This window comes from Aythya marila (genome assembly GCF_965140915.1).
Source record: "Aythya marila genome assembly, chromosome: 24".
Lineage (NCBI taxonomy): Eukaryota > Metazoa > Chordata > Aves > Anseriformes > Anatidae > Aythya > Aythya marila.
The window spans coordinates 1,984,738-2,006,242 of NC_139065.1; the positions used below are offsets into that span (position 1 = coordinate 1,984,738).

A 21,505-nucleotide genomic window follows, 5' to 3' on the forward strand; every position below is an offset into this window, starting at 1 on the left:
GCACGTGCCAGCCAGACCTTTGGCAGGGGGCTTTGCAGAACAGAGAGTACTAGAAGCTGCAACTGTGCTGAAAGACGACTTTTAGAGAATCAGAATTAAGGAATAGTTTATCTGGACTAATTAAAATATCCCCTCATTCATATGAGTGAGTCCTGCTTATGTTAAAGAATTAAATAACTTCAGAATGAAAAAAAAAAAAAAACATCTTTGCTGATTGATTTAGGTACTACTTCAGAGAATGGCGTAGGCTACAGCAAGCTTCTTCCATCAGGATTTAAAAACTAGAATAATTTATGACACCTTTCAGAGAAGCCATCGAGGTCACAGCTTGCATCAATCTTTCACAAAGATCAGTGTAGATTAAGCATGTAAAACCTCCCTGTTTATTATGGATAACTGTATGCGTGTATCTGTGAAATGTATGAAGATGGGCAACTTGTGCTCAGAGTTAGCATTTATCCACAAGCCCGTGCTATTTTTGCCACTTCCACATTTTAAGACGCCTTGTCTAACACGAGGCTGCTTCCTCAGTACTGAGCAGCAGACCTGAATGTTAAAGAGTTGACATTTTCTCTAATGGGGGAAGAGTGGAAATGGAGGTCACACCAATTACCTCAAAGCACTTGGCTGCCACAGCTATCTGTTCACCTCTGCAGTAAACAGACCCTTGTGGCTGGTCCATATGTGAAGTAATTCCTTTGAAGAGTGCTCCACACCTCAGTTCTCTTCAGGACTTGATATCAACAATGATAGTACTTTTTCTTTGGACTAACACTTGAAAGTTCAGGTCTCCCAACGAGACTCCCGTGCAGATACCACAATCACTTTTGGCAGTTTCAGAAATCATCCTGCCTTTCAAGGCAAAGGGATTTGAAAGACAAAAGATGTAGAATTAAATCTAAAGAAATAACAATATGAAATAGAGGAGCTTATACCACAGTTTCCTTGTGTAGCGCAAGCTTACAGGACACAGAAGAAACAAATCTTTCTTTGTACACTATAATCTGTATTAAAACAGAAGCTTACAAATTCAACGAAACTCAGTGTGTTAAGAAGTAACATTTTAATAAAGAAAGCAGAGCCATACTTTGCTCTTAACAAATATTTTGAAAAAGGCTTACAAAATTAAATCTAAGCCAGTTATCTGGTGCGTCTGCAGCTGAGAAAGAAGTGTCAATGCTCAAAACATCTGCTCAATTTGTGTTCTCATTTCTCACAGAGGAAGTATTAGCTTCCTGTTGTACAAGCGATTAAGAGAGCAATGAGATTATTGCTCAACAAAAGCTATTTTCATAGATGACTACAGACGCCAAGGCCGAAGAAGAAATTCATACAGAAAGCACCATTACCAACATGGAAGCCTGTGAAAGACACCGGTTTGAAGAGCACACCTTTCTTTGTTGCCTCCCCACCTCGGTGTCAGCTAACCATGCCCAGCTGGTGCTGGCAGGGACACTTGTGGGAACAATGAAACCGAAGCGTTGTGGAAAGCATGCTCCGGTCAAACTGGAGCCAGCCGATGCCACAGACTGGGCAGCACGAGGACTTCGGTGTTTTCCATAGCGAAGGGTAAAAGGACAGTCCCAAAGAACTGGAAAAAAAAACAAACAGATCACAGCAATAAATTAATTCAAGTTCAAAAACTAATTTCCTTTCATAGGCTCAAGATACGAGCAAAGAAAACCTCTATCTTATAGTGTGTTGCTGCAGAGAAGTGTCTGACTTTAAAACCAAGACGAAAAAAAGAGAACCCTCTCCAGGAAGCTGCAGCTCTGAGCACAACTCACCTCAGGGACGTCCAGGGCTCAGCCGGAGGCCAGCACGCTGGGAGCACTCACAGGCCAAATCACTCGCAGCACCTAGGCAGAAGCAGGACACGTTAGGATGGTGTTTCTGTGCTGCCACCCTGCCAGCGCCCCGCGCTCACACCGTCAGTAACCAGACGGGGAGGAGGGCAGTGCATTGCCTTGCGTATTCAGGCACAGATTTTTTACAGGTCATCGATCCAAACGTGGAAAAACTGAACAGACAACCCGGCGAGACCAGCCCATTCTTCCAGACAGGATCCATATTCTAGATGCCATCTAAACAGTTCCAGAAATAAAGATTAAGCTAAAACAAATGGCGCACGCTCCCCTGCACCTTCTCAACCCATCCCCCCGGGCCTCGTCTTATCCTCACACAAACCCTCTTTTCATGAGGCAGCAGTGACAGGACTCATTTACTTTGAGGGTTTTACTTTGGCCCTCCTGGCTTCTATCATAACCTCAAATATTACATTAAAAAGGCTTTTAAAACATAACATTCACAACAGCGCAGGAGCTTTTCCTCGCAGCTAGCTTCTTCCCTGCCTGCGTGCGTGTGGCACCTTCACATTAAGTGCATGAGTTAAGATGTAGATTAGCAAGGCAAGAAACCTTTGCCCTTGGCATCGACACTCAGCTGTGACAGGAAACTTCAGGCTTTTTTTCTATGAAGTGTAGAACCACTCATTACACATTGGCAGGGAAGTGCACATCTCCAAACTATACACATTTTCTCTTAGATAAGCAAAAGACTCAAGTGTTTATAAATATGAAAAGTTCAGCAGCTGGCTAAAAAGTTAATTCTCCAGTCTCACTTAATGAGCTTTGGGGAAAGTGGTAGGGGGATTTGTTCAGAAAGTAAAGCAGATTGTCACAGAAAACAGGACTTGCCAGACTGGGCTCTGTTTAGTCCTATATTCTGTCTCTAGCTGCCTGCTATCAGGAGAAGGGCAAGGAATCCTCTAATGGGGAGCTACAGCACAACCAGGATGAAATATGTTTTCTCCTTATCTTGCAATCATAAAAATTAGCCAATTTTTAATTTAAGTCCCATGACTTCTTTCTTTGTTGTGAAAATATCAAGCAACCCATATCAAAATACTTTGGAACACGAATTGTCTTAGGATTTTGTCCAATTCCCTGCACAAGAACGTGTTTTCAGTAGGATACTGGAACACTGCTGTATTTTTTCAGTGCTTCAAAATGAACTAATACCAGTCTATTCCAGTAGCGTATATCGGAAAAAAGGTTAGGACTTAAAAAAAAAAAAAAAAAAAAAAAACAAATGGGACTGACTTGTCCTTAAGTTAAGCACGTTAGTTGTTTTTGGGAACTTCTGAGCAGACTCTTTACGGTGCCTTCTGTCTGCTGCGTCTGCAGTATTCACAGCAGACTTCTCAGTGCCTTTGTCACGGTTCGTAACAAGGAACTTTGCAAAAAGGACCTTTGCAACATCACCTTTGCAAGATCCTAGACAGCTACCCAGCCCTCCACCTACACAATTATTAAAAAAATAAAAATTCATACTGCACGGCAACAAGATCCGTTCGTCTCGTTTTGACAGAAGGTGTTTTTCAGCTTGCTCAGTGCGCTGGACGTACTGCTGTCATCCATTCCTGTACCTCCTCCCCTCTGTCACTTACCAAGGGAATTCCCAACAGCCACCGACCTGTCTCAGGCTGTCAGTAACGGTGTCTCTGAGATCACAAATTTAGCTGAACCAAACAGCAAGGCTGAGCCCTTCCCCACAGCACCCTCTGAAGCCCCTGCAGCCTTTTTGCAGATCATGGGTTCTCTGCCCCCTCATCACCTGAGTGCCTCCCGTGGCACATCTTCCCCTCCTCCTACAGCTGACCCATCTTAAAACTTGAGTTGCAAGAGAACTAATAAAGCCACAGTGGGCTCTAACTAGATGAGTAAATGCTCAGCTCTTTGCAAGCATCAGTCCCTAGTGCCTGCAAACCCTTCCACCTGCACAAAACACCCAAATCCCGCCGGCGCCTGCTCCCAGGACCAGCGACTGTGATGGAAGGGCTGCCATCAGTTTCAGAGGGAGCTGAACCGAGTAGGTGCCAGCGCTAAAGTCTTTTGTTGATGGCGTATTAGGTTGTATACATTGGAACTAGCAAATGCTTCATTGTGATTTTTGGCCACTTGGAATATTTTTAGCAATTTGCCAAGGTTTACCCTGTGATTTATTACGGAGGAAACAAACTCAAGCACTAACAAATGAAAATATGTAAACTCAGACTTTTAAAGTCAATAGAAAGGTATTCAACTTCTTAAAGCTGTTTAGAGGCATGCAGTTCACTAGATTCAATTGTTGGAAACAACAGTTTAAGAAGCAACTGAAATATAGTCTAAGTAGTCGTATTTAAATCAGTTATAGTGAAAACATCCATATGCACAATACTTTTCAATTGTCATTCTTAAAACCATGCGTTAGATTTGCTTGAAATTCAACAACTCCAGCAATTTGCTAGAAATCCGTTTTGTACCCCTTTTTCACTAAGGCCAAAGCGTTCCAAGTATCTACCGTCCAGAACTTTATCATCTCAAATGATTATACTTAATAAGTTACAACATAATGTTATGAAATAGTACTTGAAATCATGAAAAACACAGGGGTTTTATTTTCATTTAGAAAGTTTAAAGCCCTGAAGTTACCTGCAGGTATAACACTAGATACAGCACAGATTTTTATCCCAGTACTCTTGGGTGGAGCAGGGTGTCATTAAACAGAAGTTTCCATTTTCAGTACAAAATTCTTTTTAGGAAGAATTTCTTCAGAGACTGGTCAACATTGGAAGGGACTGCCCAGAGAAGTGGTGGAGCCCCCATCCCTGGAGGTATTAAAGAGACGTGGATGTGGCACTCAGGGACACAATTTAGAAATGGGATTCAGTAAGTCAGGATGATGGCTGCACCTCTTGATCTAGGTCTTTTCAAACCTAGAAGATTCTATCAAAATTCATCTAGGTGCCACATACCTCCAAAGCACAAGACCTAATGTTTTATGAAGTGTTAGCATTCACCACAGCACTATCTATAGCTAAAATACAGAAACAACTTGCAAAGGATCTGAGGCAATCCAGGAATAAAATTGAAAGTGTGAGTTTGATACTAAATATTGTTTCTTACAAGTTTTATGAATGGTTCTGAAAACAACAAGAATAGAATCAAGAGTACAATAACCTAATAAGGAAGACTATTAGTCAGAGCATGAACAAAATTTAACATTAATTCTTTCTAAAACAGCAGAATACTGGAAGACAATGTCCTTCTCAGCAGCCAATCTCAATGGATCAATACAGAATTCACTCCTTTTCTGTTTACCTAACAATGTAATTTCCACTTTTGCCAGTATGAAACTAGAACAGTGAGTGGCAAGAACCCCTTCACCTGTCAATTACTTGGTGGAATTATGCAGCAACATGCATGCTTCTTGATCATCTTTCCTGCTGAGCAAGCACTCTCCATCCTTTCCTACAGAACGTTAAATAAATACACTGCCAAATGACCAAACCTTGTGATTTTTTCCCCACATTTGGGCACGTCAATTGACATTCAAAATACCATTATATGGTATTTTGTACAAAGTCTTTTTTTGGTGCAAGAAACCTAGCAGAGAGAACTTCACCAAGCAATTCTTTGTTAGCATAACATTTGACCTTGTATCTCTTTGGAAATCATACAACTTTGCTAATGCAGTCCTTACAGAATTAATCAAGCAGATAGTTAGACCCTAGTTACTAGGGATCCAGCCAATTATGAGCAGCACTGAAATTTGTCACTGGCATGTCCAACTACATTTTCTAACATAAAGACAACAGAAACGTGGAGACGGGGCCCCACTCTCAGACCTGCATGATTTGGATGTTGTAGACTGGAATTACTAGCAAAGCTAGTAGCTGTCCAAGCAGCTTTTTTTTTTTTTTTTTTTTAAACCAACAGTAATACTGCAGAAGGAAGCAGGAAGCATGCTAAAAAGCCCTATACCAAGCCCTGAGCAGATGTAGTAAAACATGGCAAATGTCTGCGATATGGAAGCTGGCATCTTTGATTTTTAAAATACAAACACATGGGAAACGTTGGTAACATAGAAATGACAGAGCCAATACTTACAGCTTTAGCAAAAATGACCATCAGCTCAGGAAACTGGTGTGTAAGGAGTGCAAGCATTGCTGAAAAGGAGCACAGGCCTGCTGTGAAGTGGATGAAAAAGGGAAGTTCTTTCTGTGGGTAAACGGAGACTTCATGAAATGCTGAAAAGGGGAAAAAAAAAAATATATTGACATTTGATAATCAAAGACAGTTTTCTGAATTATTTGCATAGTCTTATGTTCAATTCCAGACTTACGGAATGCATAAATTCAGCGTCAGGACTACTCTGCAGCACCCCATATTAAGTCCCAGGACTTTATTCAAACTTCTCAAAAATCTTCCCCTCATATCAAAGGCTCATCTTACTTATCGATAGTACACTTCCCAACCTTCTTTTTCACTTGCACGGGTTTTATTTCTGAAGCATTTCAGCCTTAGATTTTGGTACTCTTTTAACAGGACAGAGGGAAGAGTTACAAAATCCACAGGCTGTCAAAATCACCAAGATCATTTTAAACAATTCAGGTGTTTTCAACCACCTGAAGCATTAACTCTGTTATCTGCCCTTCCTGTGAGATCAAATGCACAGCGTGTACAGAACCACCACCACGTTATATATACATGCAAAGTAGCTCCTTAATACTTTTCAAAGATTTCTGGTTGGTAGACTACAGTAAATTTTTCAGAGCAGCTGACAGAGCAGACCTCAAAGCAAACAGTACCAGGACGAGGTTATAAATTCTCCACATAGCAGTTCCTTGCAATTTCCAATCTACGGTAACAAAATCACAAGAAGGTGATTAGAAAGGCTAAGGGGCTGGCATATGGAGCTTTCAGCACTCAAGACACTACAACTGCTTGCTAGCTGAGGACCTGCTTGGTGAATTTGCAATTACTTACCGGCCGTGAATACCTGCAGCTCTAACTTTTACCCAGTGATTTTGAATGGTTTTTAAATGAAGAAAAACCTTTCCACAGACATAAGTAATTATGAAAGGGCTGCACATTTCTTCACAAGCTGGTTTTAAATCTAACAAAAGCTTCAAACTTTAAGTATATCTTTTTGAAAAATACAAAAACACAATTGCACTAATTCTCACTGTATTCGTTTTACATTTTGTACTTGTAGGGTTTTGATACACAACAGACTGAAGTCTGAAGACGAAACCTCAGTTACTGGTTCTGAATGCTGGCACATAAGGGAAGTTAACATTATAAAAGCAAGCCCAACAAAAGTGACTTGTGCTATTGCAATTCATAAGTGGCAGAGTATTGGGGTTCTGTTTTGCTTTTAAGTGTATGATTTTGGAGCACAACTAGGCAGAGCATTTGGAGTTCCATCTAGTCAGAGATGTTTAATGATATCCCAGAGATTATCAGTTCACTCATTAACAGACAATCAGCCCTGCTATGCCACGATACAGTACGACAGCAACACAGTCTTTACTTGAAAAATCAAAGAAATTACTTTGTCTACTAAGGAATAAGTGTCATGCTCTCATAGAATGTAGAATCTCACCTGATTTTTACACAGAGATATACAATGTAAAGAAAGCCATAACCTAAGCTGGAAGGATTCCTTTTGCGCTAGTTTTTCCTACATTTGTTAGCTACAATCAAATCCAAAATAGGTAAGGACAACAAAAGGCAACTCCATACGTTCACAGCCATTTGGGAACTGTCACTAGTCAGATCAATCCAGGATTTTTGCATTACTAATATGGCCAACATAATGTTTTAAATTTATCTATTTAAAGTAAAGTATCAAGATTTCTTGAGGAAGTACTGCAATAAAAGTGTTAAGATGATTTTATTTATGGGTAGTTTTATATTTAAAACATAACAGGAATGCGTGAATGATCGTGTTGAAATATCTGCATGTGTTGGTGTTTAATTATGCTGAGAAGTCTACAAGTTAGGGTTAGTCACTAACCGAGGAATTCCTTCTGCAATATCCTGCGTAAGTGAGAAACGAGTAATTTAAAGCAGTCTGGGGGCAAATTTAAATTACACATTTTAAATATAACTTCAGGTTTGTTAAATAGAAACACGTATGTGCAGTTTTGCTTTCCACAGCTGTGGTCTCAGTGGGTCTGATGGGGCTTTTGCAGTAGCTCTTTCCAGTCCTGCGGGACTTGTGTTTCTTCACAAAAGGAATTCTATTAGCATGTACGATAAAGGGTCCGATTCTAATTTATATTAATGCTATTTTTCTAAGTATGATGAGCATAGGCATTAATGGTTTATTTTCAGGTTGCCTTACCAAAGCAATAAAACTTGCAGGTTCATACTTCCATGAAGTAATCTCAAAGTACTGGACATTTGGAGAAGACTTACTTTTCAGTGTTAGTATAAATCTATAAAATGATCTAAATGGATAAAAATTTCCAAGAAGCGTAGTGTCCAACAGATTAGTATGTATCACTGAATTAGTGACAGAAAACAAAATAACATCCTGTGAAGATTCTCTGAAGGATCACAAACACATTCTGCAAGATACTTGAATGCAGGACTGAAAACAAGCATTCCATCCTTGCTAAAAGGAAACAACTTCTCTACAACAGTTTTAAAAGAAGTCATGGATTTCATAAGTAATTTAAAGAACTGGTCCGATTAGTTGCTGTCAAAAATTGCCAAATGTAGGCTGATGGTACCACACGCAGACTTTATCTTTGAAGCAGCCATGATGTTTTTACAGAATCGAGCTAATGTTTGGCCTACACACCTGTGATATGCTTAAGAACCGTTTGGGAGGGACATCAACAAATAGCTGAATGCCCTTCAAGGGAAGCTCTTAACTAAAAAACATTGTAAAGTAAATAAAGAACAGCACAAATTGAACACGTCCTTCAGTTATGTTTTATTATCGTTACCGCTTATAAACCACTTACTTGGCAACAGTTCTCTGTCTGCTGTTTCTGTGCAACTTGGATAGGGATAGAAAAGATGACCTTTCTCTAGTGGGTACGGGATCATCCTAAATGCTGAAAAAGAGCGAATGACATTAGATCTGTATCTGAATCGAGCGATCAGATTCTCACAAACAAAACCAATTGTGATTGAGGTGAATAAAAGGCAGAGATTAGCCTATTGTACAGAAAAAAAAAGGAGAGATACTTACTGCCCTCCCATGTACAGTGCAGCAGATTTAGAGCCCCTTCTATTCTCTTCCAGTGCTGGAGATGAAAAAAGGCATATGCTACTGCCTCACTGTCCCCTCGTTTCAGGATATGCTCTGGAGGTAGAACCAAACTTTTCATTTCTAGTAAGTACTGAAAGTAAAAAAATAAATAAATAAATAAATAAAAAGGAAAGCACACCTGGTTACATAGGATATTCCAAAATCCTTACTAATTGTGAAACAGGATCGCTTGAGGCATAGGTGAGCACCACACAAAGACCAGCTTCTACCTGCTGGTAACGCAGCTCAATCCTGACACCAGTCAGGCAGCATTTTCACAGCAAGTGAAAAGCAGCAAGTCACATCAGCATAGGCTCAAACCGGGGCTTTCACACATACAGTATCAGAAAAAAGCACCTATGTCAAGGCAAAAAAAATTCTTGTGGAATATACACAAAGTATAATGATACATGTACAATAGCAATGAACTACAAGTTTAGGCTAATAAAAAATCCTATTTGTGCTGATCATTTTAGCAGTGCAAGTTTCAATGTAGGAGGATAAATATTTGTTAGCTCCCAAGTATCAGCAGCAAATCAGAAAGCATCAGTATGCTAACCAAAGGAAGAATAAAAAGCTAAACCCAAAGTCTTATTTTAATGTGTTTTTTCAGTGCAATCACAAAGAATCTCTGCTTTCAGTTTTTAGTTCCAACTTTTTCCCTACATCAGCAGAACGTGATGCACAGAAGGGTTAAAGAACACAAGGATTTTCCATTTTCCTTGAAGCATAGTTTAAAAAGCAGATGAGTATTTTTAAATGAATTGATGGTTTCAGCTCTAGTATGTACCTGTGGGTTGGTCTCTCCCAGCATACAGTGTCTCATTCAGTAACAGCCAAAGCTAATCCACATCTTTGATCAATGTAGCTGGCAATTCCTTTGACTGTCTCCCAAAGTGTAAGAATGCAGCTAACTCACCGATTTATTTCAGCAGATGCCACAAACTATGAGATTATTTACTAATCCATTTTGAGGACTTAACTTTTCCCATTCAGATTCTTGAAGGAATGTAGTAGGGGTTGTGCCCCGGCCAAATAAAGCACATTTACTGCCTGGCTAGGTTTTTCTCTTAGTGCCTTGGGCCCACACTCTGGAGGGTAATATTCTTGCTAATCCCCTCTAATCTTCTTCATTTTTTTTTTTTAACACAGTAAAGGATCACTCACACAGGGCTGCTGTGGGAAAATGGTCTCAAATATCTGCCCTTTGACCTGACTCCTCATCTCTCCCCAGTGCCCAGTTTTCAATAGCCCTAACCACTTTAAGGGAATACAAAGTCGTGATGAAGCCCCACTGCAAGTATTGCCACAACATCCCAATGCTAAACTCTATGTTTGGGTGGTCATCTATAACACCCATACGTTACTACATAACCAGCAAAATTCCAGAATCTGGAAGGTTTCAATGTCCATACTTAACCATAAAACAGGCAAGGTATTAGCACTGAAAATGTTTTTTTTTTGTTTTGTTTTTTCAGATTTCAGAAAGTCATTCTACCCAATAAAAATTTAGAAGATACTCAGAAGATGATTGGAAATGAGTATTTCATACATTATCATAATGCAGTTACAGATCTCTAATTGGAAATGGCTTTAGAGCACCATTTTTCTAGCACTATAAAATGCTTTCCTTACTTTCCAAACAAAACCCATCCTTGTAAAAGCATAACTGAGAGCAAAGAGAAAAAGACACCCTTTTCCTTATGCAAAATGTTATGTGTAAAGAAAACCACTTTCATTGGATACAGAAGCAAAGGGATTTCTACTTCCTAAATTCATTTATTTTCAGCCTATGGATCAGAACAGATTGCAAATTCAAAAACCAGTTTTTCTTCCCTGATAGTCCACTGCAATCTCCTAGGCATGCTATTACACTTGTTTGTAACCTTCCTCTCTGCCTTTTTATTATTTGACTGTGAGAATTTCAGAACTCCATGGAGTTCTCAATAAAATTCTGCCATGCAGTCTAATAAAGTAGTGTTTCAAGGTAACATTGTAATAAAAAACTCACCGAGAAAACCGGACAGATACAATTAGAAGGGAAGATCAAATTACTGGAACCTGGATTCAGTTTCCGCAATTGTTTGTAAAACTACTGAGCATATTTTGCAAACAGCCTGTCTGAAATTATATCTAACTTCTTTAAAAAGGTGTATGAGACTCCTGAAATAACTGAAGGACAAACAAAACTTAAAAAAAACTTTTAGACGATGATAATGCGTTATAATCTTCTTCCCCTAAAGGCAGAGGCAAAAGAAAAATCTGTCTGAGACTGTCTGAAATGAACTTGCTACGCTCTTGATCAGTCATGCAAACAAGCAGCAATTTCTCCCAGCAATTAGCTTCCCCAGTGCACATTCTATTGGATTGGACAGGCAGACAGAACAGAGTGGTTGGATAATTCGAGCCTTCATAGCAATAGTCATCCGGACTCCACCATCATTTGCAGAGGATTAGGTCCAGAACTAAGCCAACCTTCTGCATTCAAGGTTTCAAACTGAACACATCGATATTGCTCGTACAGTAAAAAGCCACATAGAATTTTATTTTCACACCATGCTCAGTGGAATCCACACCTTGGCCACTTCACGTAATGACAGACGTTAAATGTAGAAGTACTGATTCTTATTGTTTAAAAACAAAGAGTAAGTGACAGATCTATCACTAACCAGAGTACCACAGCCTTACTTCTAAGCATAACATCTAAGTATTTTGAAATACTATGAGCGGTCATTGTTTGGTGAACTTAACTTGGCTCAGGGATTTTAAATGTCTAAATTTGTATTTGTTAATATTTGCCCTTACCCAACAGCAGGCCCTCAGTAAGACATTGCCAAATTTTCCAACAAGTTAGACAATTTTTATTTTATTTTATTTTATTTATTTATTTATTTTGTAACAACACTACCAGAACATAAGCTATTACAAAAAAACTAATTCTGGCAACCAAACCTTTATGATATAAATACTAGACGGTTTAATAACTCAAGCGCCAGAGTTATAATCAACTTCAGGGAAACATGAGGCTAAAAAGGCTCAAACAAGACGTTAACATAATATGACTTCTTTTAGAAAACAATAACGTGGTCCAATAGCAAATAAAATACTCTTACCTTTGGAACATGAGGGTTAAATTCCACAGCCCTGTGAATTGCTTCCACGGCATTTATTTCTGCTGTACTAAGCCCTCTTTTGGAGGCAGTTTCTGGGGAGAACCTAAAGAGGAAAATTCATATTGAACAAAAGTAATAAATAATAAAAGCCATCCAGATGTTTATTTTCTTTATAAGCTTGGAGTTCATTAAAAATTGACTGATTCATCAAGATAGATAAATGCTTCTAGGAGACAAACATTCATGCTAATTTAGGTATCTTGACTGTCATCCAAGCCCATATGACAAAGATATGTTAAACTTCGTGAAATTTCATGTCAATTACCCAAGTGATTGAGTGCCCAAGTCTTTCATAAGACTGATAGAATATCAGCTAGCAGGACTTAAAGCCGAAATCAGCTGCATAAATGGATCAGAATGAAAGTGAAATGCCATAAAACCCACCACAATTACCTATCACCCAGTCCACAAATTAAAGAACTGATGAATGCCACAAGCAAGATACTGAAAACAAGACTTATAGAAAGGCACACATGCACATTGGTCTTCAAAAAATACCTTCACCTGTATTAACTCTATGGATGCTTAAAATAAACCTTAAATTATGCTTAACTATACAGCTAATTATTATACATAACTACATGCATATTAAAATATGCACAAATTGATCTTAGAAATATAAATGTTACGTATTGGATTTCGACCTTTTAAATTCGTATTTTGCAGCATGACCCAAGATTAGCAACAAACCACTGTTTTCACCGTTGTGCTTGCTTACCTTTCTGAAACAGCTCTGGCTTTTAACAGGGCTGCTGTGTAACATATGGCTGCTGATTTTGGAAGACTAATATCTACGATAAAATAAAACAATTAGGCTGTAAGATTTTAAGGCAAGACAAACATTTGCAAACCCATTTCCTCTGAGCTTAGGGATTTTTATTTTGGTACACCATACAATAAATGTAACATCTGAAACATTTCAGCTTTGATTAGAAACTTTGAATTGCTGTGCACAAGTCTTCTTTCTGGTCACCAGTCAGATTAAAAACCCAGAGTTGTAGTTAGATGGTAAAGAGACTAAAACAAAGCAAAACACTGAAACTGAATTCAAAGAGAAATGTGTGTATAAATATACGCTTAAGAACAGCGTGCTTGTCCTGTATTAACCCACAAAGGTTTAAAATAAGCCTCCAATCTTTACCTAATTTTGCAACATTAACACAGAGTTTTACAAAATACTGAGAGACTGACTAGAAGCCGACCAAAAAAAATATTACATTACAGACAGGTAGACAAATTTTAATGAGAACACAATTTCCATTCTTTTCCAGTTGCATAGGAAAAAATTCTATTAGTTGTAGGTTTTATAGAACATCTGAGGCCAAGTTTGAGTTGACAATTATAGATTAGAATGTTAGCACTCCACGGTACAAGTTTACTTTAAAAGCAGACAAAGTCTGGGGTCTAATTCCCAAGTACCATGTTGTGTATAGTCAGATGGCTCTTGCTTTTTTTGTAAATCCCATCCTGGGCTTGTCCATCACTTACTAGAAGTCTGGCTGTCGTGTCAAGCAAAACACAGGGAGGCTATGGAGAGTTTGAAGTTCATACTCATTTTTCCAGATGCTTAGAAAAAAATCAGAAACCTTTTCTTAAGAAAAGTGTCACAATTTTTGATGCTAAGATAAAAAAGTACCAGGAAAAAAAGCAAATGTTTGTTAAATTAATAAAAACCCACACAGAAGAACACAGATGATCAAATAAAAGAAACTGGGAGCTAGCGTGACCACATAAAATGGGCACAGAATTTTGACAAGAACATATTTTTTTTTTATTCCCTGAAGCTATAAAGAACAGAAACACAAGAGGACATATCGACTCCTTAAGGGCATTGAACAATTGCCAAATACATCCTGCTTCCATGTTCCTCCATTTTAGAGATGATTTAATGGACAGATTTGACAGCAGCACTTTGTACACTAATGATGTGGGCATTATCTAGGTGACAGAACTCCGAGGACAGTAAGAAGGTAAGAATATACTTTATTAGCCTTTCTCTAGGCTCGTACAACACCTGAAACGTATTACTCCAGATGCAAAGTGAAAGCAAACCACTGCCACTTAATGAACGAGAGCTTGTATACCACTAATCTCTGGCAAGCAGCATGCTTGTATGTCACTAATCTCTGGCAAGCAGCCTCACTATTACAGAATCTTGAAGCCAAGACTGGAGCACAACAGAAGGGAAGACTACCTTTTTCAGCCTATTTACATCAATTACTTAGGAGGCCATGTGCTAACTGAGAAAGGCTGATGAAATTAGGCATAACCATGGATGCAGAAGAGATTAAAAATTAAAATAATCCTTGAGCTGAGGCAAAGTGAGCTCCAAGATATCTTTACGAATTAGTGTTAACTTAACATAAAAGGTGTGCATGGGCTATAGGTCGCCTACATTTGAGCTCACAATTCAAAATAAAAGAAACAACCCACGCTCTGGAAACACCTACTTGTTGCTGATGAAGGGAATCTAAGTCAAAGAGCTGAGACACTGGTTAGATGTCTGCTTTCGGACAGGCAAACCTTGCCAGTTCACCTATGCACTCACACAAAGCCACCAGTATTTCCCAGTATACATCACTTACCATCATACTTCGCTAAAACTGCCTGGACATCTGCGTAAGCCTGTAACTCCAGTAGCGCCTCCAGGAGGTTTTCGTGAATATTCAGCATGCTGAGAAGTGGAAACTCTTTCATTAACTGCAAATGAGTAAAGAGAAATAAATTAGGCACGTACAGATTTTCATTTGAATCCCAGAAATATTTAATAGAAATCAGCATAATAATTTAAGCTTTTTCAATGTTCTTTTCTCTTCTAGCATTCGGAAGTAGCACGTAAACGACATGAGAAGTATTGCATTATTTCTACCTTACAGTCACCAGGTTTTTCCTCTATTCACCTACTAGAAAATACATATACCAAGGTTCACAAAATCTCAGCCCAGATTTGCGTATCTCCCACAGTGGGTTGATTTGGTTAGTAACACTTTCCCATGTCAAAACAGCCTATGATAAATCTTTGGCAAGTGAAAGAAAAATTAGGAGGAGGCATAAAGCTGGCTGTTTTGACAGGTTAGTTGTTAAGCCAAGCACAAAGGAAACTGGACAACAGAGCTTTGAACTTACGACATTATATAACAAAAATTTGAACCTCAGATATGAGAAATAAAAAAAAAAAACTGTTCTCAAAAAAATCATAAATCGTGATGTGCAAATCTCATTGGGAAATAATTCAATTAGATTTACTATGATGCCTACAAAAGGATTTTAAACCAACAGTTTGAACGATGTGCCTGAAAACAACAGGAGTTGCTCCCATTTTTTTTTTTCTAAGTACTCACATCTCTCATCATTTTGACTGCTTCTCGTATTCTTCCAAGTTTTCTTGCACACATAGCTAGTCTTCTTTTCACATACACCAGTACGTTGGTGTCTCTTCCTGATAAAAAAGAGGAAAACAATAATCTATCAGTTTTAACCCTTTACTCTTCCTCTCCCAGAAACACAAAAAAATCCCACAACCTTCTTCCTAACCATATGTAAAAGCAAAACATAATCACTACTGCTGTCCCAACCATAGCCTGTCTAGACTAATCCCAGAAACTTTTAAATAGGCTAAATAATTTTTTTTTTCCAAATCAGTGGTGTAAAAACAGAAGATGCTATGGTCAAATACTACTTGTTCCATTAGCCTGCTCTACCTACCCTGCTTTCCAAGACAGTAACACATCCAGCCTCAGCAAGACAACCTGTGATGAGCACACAGCACAACTGCCACTTTCTAGATGCATTTGGGTACTACATAAGATCATAAAGCACATGCATAAACATACTAAAAAAGCAGGAAGCACCTCACTGAATTGAAAAGCAAACTAGAATCGCTAATTATTAATTCAGTTGTATGTTTCTGCTCACACAAAAATAAGTTTTTGATTTAAAAGTGCTTACTCAGCTGTGCTTCATGCTGTGGACTTTGGGAATGGCAGTTCTGAGACTTTCTGTAAATCATTTCTCCTGCTTTCAGAGCCTGCTTAAAGTACTTCTCAGCATCTACAATAGTTGTTGCTTCTTCCTCTGCTAGAAGAACATATGCAGTGGCACAACTGTAATAAGGAAAAAAGCCACAGATCATTCGGAGGGACAAAATTCACTATTTTTGACTAAATATAGAAGAATCAGAAACAGGGAGTTTTCACATACGTTAAGTATCTAAACATTGACAATATTAAACTACCAGATTATTAACTGAGTAATGTTAAAATTAGTAGCTCTATCCAGTAGATAGACCTAATTACACAAAAACAGCCAGAGTACAGAAAGAAATGGATCAGAGAAGTGCATTGGATTCTTTCATTTATGTTGTATGAGTATTTTTAAATCCCTTACAGGAATGGCATCCATGAACCTCAAATACAGCGTTACCACAATGCCACCACTGACACACGTATGATCTCATATTCAATTTAGACTCTTCCACTTCAGTATAAGATTTCTCCTTTGTTATTGCGATGGAATCTTTTCTAATAAAAGTGGAGAACAAAAGGTATTTTAAAATTTAAAACAGTTCAATACTTGAATGTAACTTACAGCCATGTGTGTAATTCTCACACTCACAGAAATCCTCCTTCAGCTGTGCAGAACTTTGCTAATTATTATTAGAAGACACTGACAGTGAGCTCAACATGAATCCATTTATTCTTACAGATTAGAAACAAAGCAAATGATCTTATACTCTAAACTTACTCATTGTTCAACTCTAAAGCCTGATACGCAGCTTTAATCCGGGCTTGAGGGTTTCTCTCTCGCCATGCTTTCTGCATTACTGTTGCAAAAACATTTAAAGACTGGTGAGACACAGACAGGCTGGGGAAACAGCTGGTAGCAAAGCAGAAAAGGCGAGGCAATGCTGGCTGCTCAAGTCTCAATTCTGCATTAACACTGACTTCTACTTTGCAAATTCCTGTTTTCCGTGTAACTCTTGTAGGTAATAGTAAATAAATGTTTTAACTCCTGCAAGAGCTTCTAGCAAAAGCAGCAGAACCTTGTACCTTCTCATTATGTCACAAACCTAATCTGAGATAGCAACACCATCAGGAAGATTATTCACTGACCATTTGAAAACTCCTACACTGAGAAGCAAAGACAGCTTACATAACCAGACAGATGTACAATTTCTAAATTGCTACAGATTTTGGAAACATTTCCCAAGACTTGTTGAAAGCTTGGCAGGAGTGATCGTTAAACACAGGTTCTTGCACAGACCTGCACAGAATTTTAATTTAAGCTTTCAAACAGAGCTTCAAAGAAACAATGGTAGAGGTAAGCGCTGTGTTGCACAGGCATACTTTAAGTATGAAATACGCATAAAATGCTTCAGTATTGAGACAGCTGCCAGATAATAAAGGGTTAAACAGCTTTTTTCTAAATTTACAAAGCATATCAGAGTGGCATAGCCAGATGGCAAAGCCAATTCAATATACACTGTATTACCACCTTATTAGAAAGCGTTACAGGAAGCAACTAAAAAGGGTGAAATCTATCCCTAAACCTTTCCCCACTATTCTTCCATTAGGGAAGAATGGGAATCCCAAACTGGAAGCCAGTTTCTAGCAAAAAACACTCAACTTACTTATAGCTACCATTTTCAGTGCAGAACTAGCAGCTTTCACACCAAGTAACAGTTCTGAAATCAGTCCAAAACCTTACGTTCGTGGAATTACATATCTGGCCTATCTCAAAGTATGATAAGAAAATTGAGGAATCTATACATGTTTCTTTTGGAACAAAACCTTCTGCTGTCCAGCAAGAACACCATGGAAAAATGTTTGAGTTTTCTTTTGGAAACAAAATATTAGTCTTGGCTTCGTAAGCGAGACAATACACTCCATTTGTGAAACAAAAACACATCACTCATATCAAACATGTCACAGCTAGCTGACGCGTAACGCTTCCGGAACTTGACAAATTGGTAATAGCTAACACCTAGTCTGACAATAACCAGGTAGAGAGCATACTCTGCACTAAACATTTGGAATACAATGACAAAACAACGGAGACTGCACTATTCATTATTGTGGTTCAAATGAGACCACTTCATTGGTTACTGAAAACCTGGACAGTATTCTCAACATCAGGTTGTTAATTATTTAAAAAGCGTGAGATCTTAAAACATGTCAGGATCCTGATAGTCTTAGATAAAGCACAAAGTGAAAAACGTCTTTTCTCTGACACCACCTATTAAAGCTCCTAGATAGTAGAGAAAGGCTATTGCAGAAAATATTTGACATGACAGCTTGTACTACCTTGAAGTGTATTAAATATAGGCACTTTACAGACTCCAACTGTTATGTGTCTTGTGCATACGACACTGGTACCTGTATCTGAAGGCCGAAGGGCATCTGTGTCACACGTGAAAAAGTTCTGATGGTCTTGAGCAGACAAATTCATGTCGTAGTATGTCAGGGGCTCCTTCCCAGTCACCCACGTGTATCTTTCAATGGGACAAAGTTCAGTAAGATGCGTTGCTGATGCAAAGGAGGATATCTAACGTACTTAACAACGAGCTAGTGCAAATTTTATTATTGTTATTAATAAAAGACTGGAGTTGCTAATCAGAAGTTTTCAAGTACTCCTGTTCCATAATCTTAACAGTTTGCCAGCAGGCTTCCTGCAGAAGGAAAGTCTTTTTGAGGCTAATCAACTTGAAAAACTGCTTCCTATGAAGCAGCTTTTTCTACAAAATAACACTAGGAGACTTAAATACAGTTGTATCTGTTTAATAAGAGACATTTAAGATTCTGAATCAGTCTCAGCCTCTGAATAAAACAGTAACAGCTGTAAGATCATGACTTTCATAGTTTTTCAAAGAAGATGAAAATAATTCCGGGAATACTTTTCTCCTACTTTACTCTCAAATAAATGATGATATTTACAATAATATTTGCATTCTTAACATTGAAACTGCCAAAGCTTGGAGAGGTGCCTTTTAAACACAGGATTGGCATCAATCACCCCTATAATCTCACAGGTTTCAGCTGTCTCCCAATATTACTAGTACAAGCCCTGCAGAGAAGTCATATGTATGCTCCCAGTTAATTTTAAAAACGTACAATGGAAAGTAAGATAGTTAATACCTGCTATACTCTGCCCCTCTGAAAAGATTAAGAGGATTTCGCCACACCTTGCACTCTGAAAAGAAAGCATTTACTGAGTTAAGAGCAGAATTATTACCACCTTGATTTAAAATGCAATAATGCAAATGCAATCTTACTTTAAAAAGCAATTTTTATCTTAGATTTATTTGACCTGAGCACAATCATATAATCTTTATAATCTCCCTGAATTTCTGCTATCACTTAAATATTTTTGCTCCCCACCGTTGTTGTGGTACAAAAGCACATGTGGGAAAGATTAAAGAGTGCCATTTACATTCAAGCAATATTACCTTGCACATGTTTAGAATAGCTAATACCTAATGATCCTTAAACACTTTTAACTGAATGCGTGAGATATTTTCTAGATGATGTTTTTAATAATGAACGTTTTAGATCAAAGATACATTATCACTTGATTTCTTTTATCATATTAATAAAACACATCGTAAGGCAGAGGCCTTTCCCCAGCTGCTACAAGCACTAATGCTGCGTCAAAGCCATTTAAAACTCAACTCATTTGAACCAGTCACATGCAAGCTTAATGAAAGCTGTTGGGACACATTAACAATCACCTGGCATATTCTGCCTGTTTGCCTCATTCTCTCCAACTGAGAACGCTGCTGGTGCTGGAGGGCTGTTTTCCACACCACCAATGAGGGGCCTCAGATGACTCACAGATACCTGCTCGATGAAAGAGGTGCCATATTTTCGGAAATGCCACCACTCAAATACCTGTTATGGGAGAAAAAAGCATCAGAAATTTCCTTAGGCAACACCCTTCCAACATCAACATCAGAGATGAAAAGCAAATTGCACAGAACGAGGACATCCCCTTGCAAATTATTACAGACAGGACTGATCTACATACAAATTAATACTACTTATCTGTTTCGGGCCTGTCTTGTCATGTGGAATTACCCCCATAACATAGAAGAGATTGGAAAAACATAAATATTAGCCTAATCATGTTACTCTCCCCCCAGGTTGTTAGGATAACTCCTAAACCCGTTCAGAAAGTGCCTCGATCTTATACACCAAAGCGTGCTGTACAGGGAAATTACACCCGCAGGCACAACGTGGACGTAGCTTTTTCACTTTACAAAATTAATCCCAAATAATAAAGCACGAAATGGACAGCTAAAAGAAGCCTGAGATCCTTAAAACAGGTTCAAGTTATTTTCCTCAGATTCACCTAAACATGCAAGATGTGCAGTAAAAGAGCACTTGTAATAAAACTGAAAAGATGCTCGGCAACAAGCTCCTTTGTAGTACAAAGGCACCCTCTAGAGTCCGACAGTTGCCTTTCCCCTTAGCCAAAGCACCTCGGAGGCGCTGGGTTTGTCCCAGAAGCGAGGCAGAGCGCGCTACTTACAAATATCAGCCCAGATATGAAAGAGGAGGTCACTGTGAGGGCAAAGTAGAACTTTGGAGTCAAAGTGCTTAAGAACACAGTCACTGCGAAGAGATACAAAAAACAAACAATGAGCAGAAGCGAAAACCACAAGGAGCTTTTTATTAAACACCGCGTGAAGCGCCACACAAACGCGGCGCAGCCTCACGGATCGGGTTACTTTAACGGAGAGCCCGTTTAGCTTATTCCTGCCGCTCCGTCACCGTGACGGCCGACAGGCTTCAACATAACCCCCCCACACACAAAAAAAAAAAAAAAGGTGTAAAATCCCAACGGGGCCGGTGTCAAACCCCGACAGGACCCCCCCGGCTCTCACCGGCGGCCAGCCCGTCGCGGAGGCGCAGCGGCAGGCGCAGCAGGGCGTACAGCAGCCCGAGCCCGGCGGCGGCGGCCAGCAGCCCCCGAGCCCAAGGCGCCGCCGTCGCCGCCCGCCGCCTCAGCAGCTCCCAACGCCGCAGCGCCGCGGCCGCCCCGGGACACGGCGGCCCCCGCCCGGTCCCGGTCCCTGTCCCCGTCCCAGTCCCGGTGCCGCCGCCGTCCGCCATGGCCGCCGCCACAGGGGGGACGCCGGGAAGGAGGCGGAGCGCGGCGGGAGCCGCCCTCAGGGCTCAGCGCTCACCGCTCGCGCCCCTCCACACCCCGCAGCCCAGCTCCGGTGTCAGGCGGGGACCCCGCGC

General features: G+C 39.4%; 1 protein-coding gene across 1 annotated transcript; it reads right to left on the reverse strand.

Annotated features, from left to right (window-relative positions):
• Positions 1-1,026: 1,026 nt before the first annotated feature.
• On the reverse strand, positions 1,027-21,485 carry ST7L (suppression of tumorigenicity 7 like). The gene is made up of 16 exons (XM_082778416.1): positions 21,145-21,485; positions 20,790-20,872; positions 19,990-20,149; positions 19,397-19,451; positions 18,638-18,753; positions 17,007-17,085; positions 16,212-16,366; positions 15,605-15,702; positions 14,849-14,963; positions 12,982-13,054; positions 12,204-12,306; positions 9,031-9,181; positions 8,801-8,893; positions 5,931-6,070; positions 1,788-1,859; positions 1,027-1,591 (listed from the first exon to the last, which is right to left on the reverse strand). The coding sequence occupies exons 1-15, from the start codon at positions 21,371-21,373 to the stop codon at positions 1,806-1,808; spliced, it is 1,704 nt and encodes a 567-aa protein (XP_082634542.1). The 5' UTR covers positions 21,374-21,485; the 3' UTR covers positions 1,027-1,591; positions 1,788-1,805.
• Positions 21,486-21,505: the final 20 nt, after the last annotated feature.

Bases quoted from the DNA above. Each gene is read 5' to 3' on its own strand.
- ST7L (XM_082778416.1), bottom strand. From the start codon at position 21,373: ATGGCGGACGGCGGCGGCACCGGGACTGGGACGGGGACAGGGACCGGG. The intron at 16,367-17,006 runs GTAAGTTTAGAG...TCCTTATTACAG, and splicing joins GCTTTAGAGTTGAACAATGA to TTGTGCCACTGCATATGTTC. The intron at 15,703-16,211 runs GTAAGCACTTTT...CTTTTTTATCAG, and splicing joins ACAGCATGAAGCACAGCTGA to GAAGAGACACCAACGTACTG.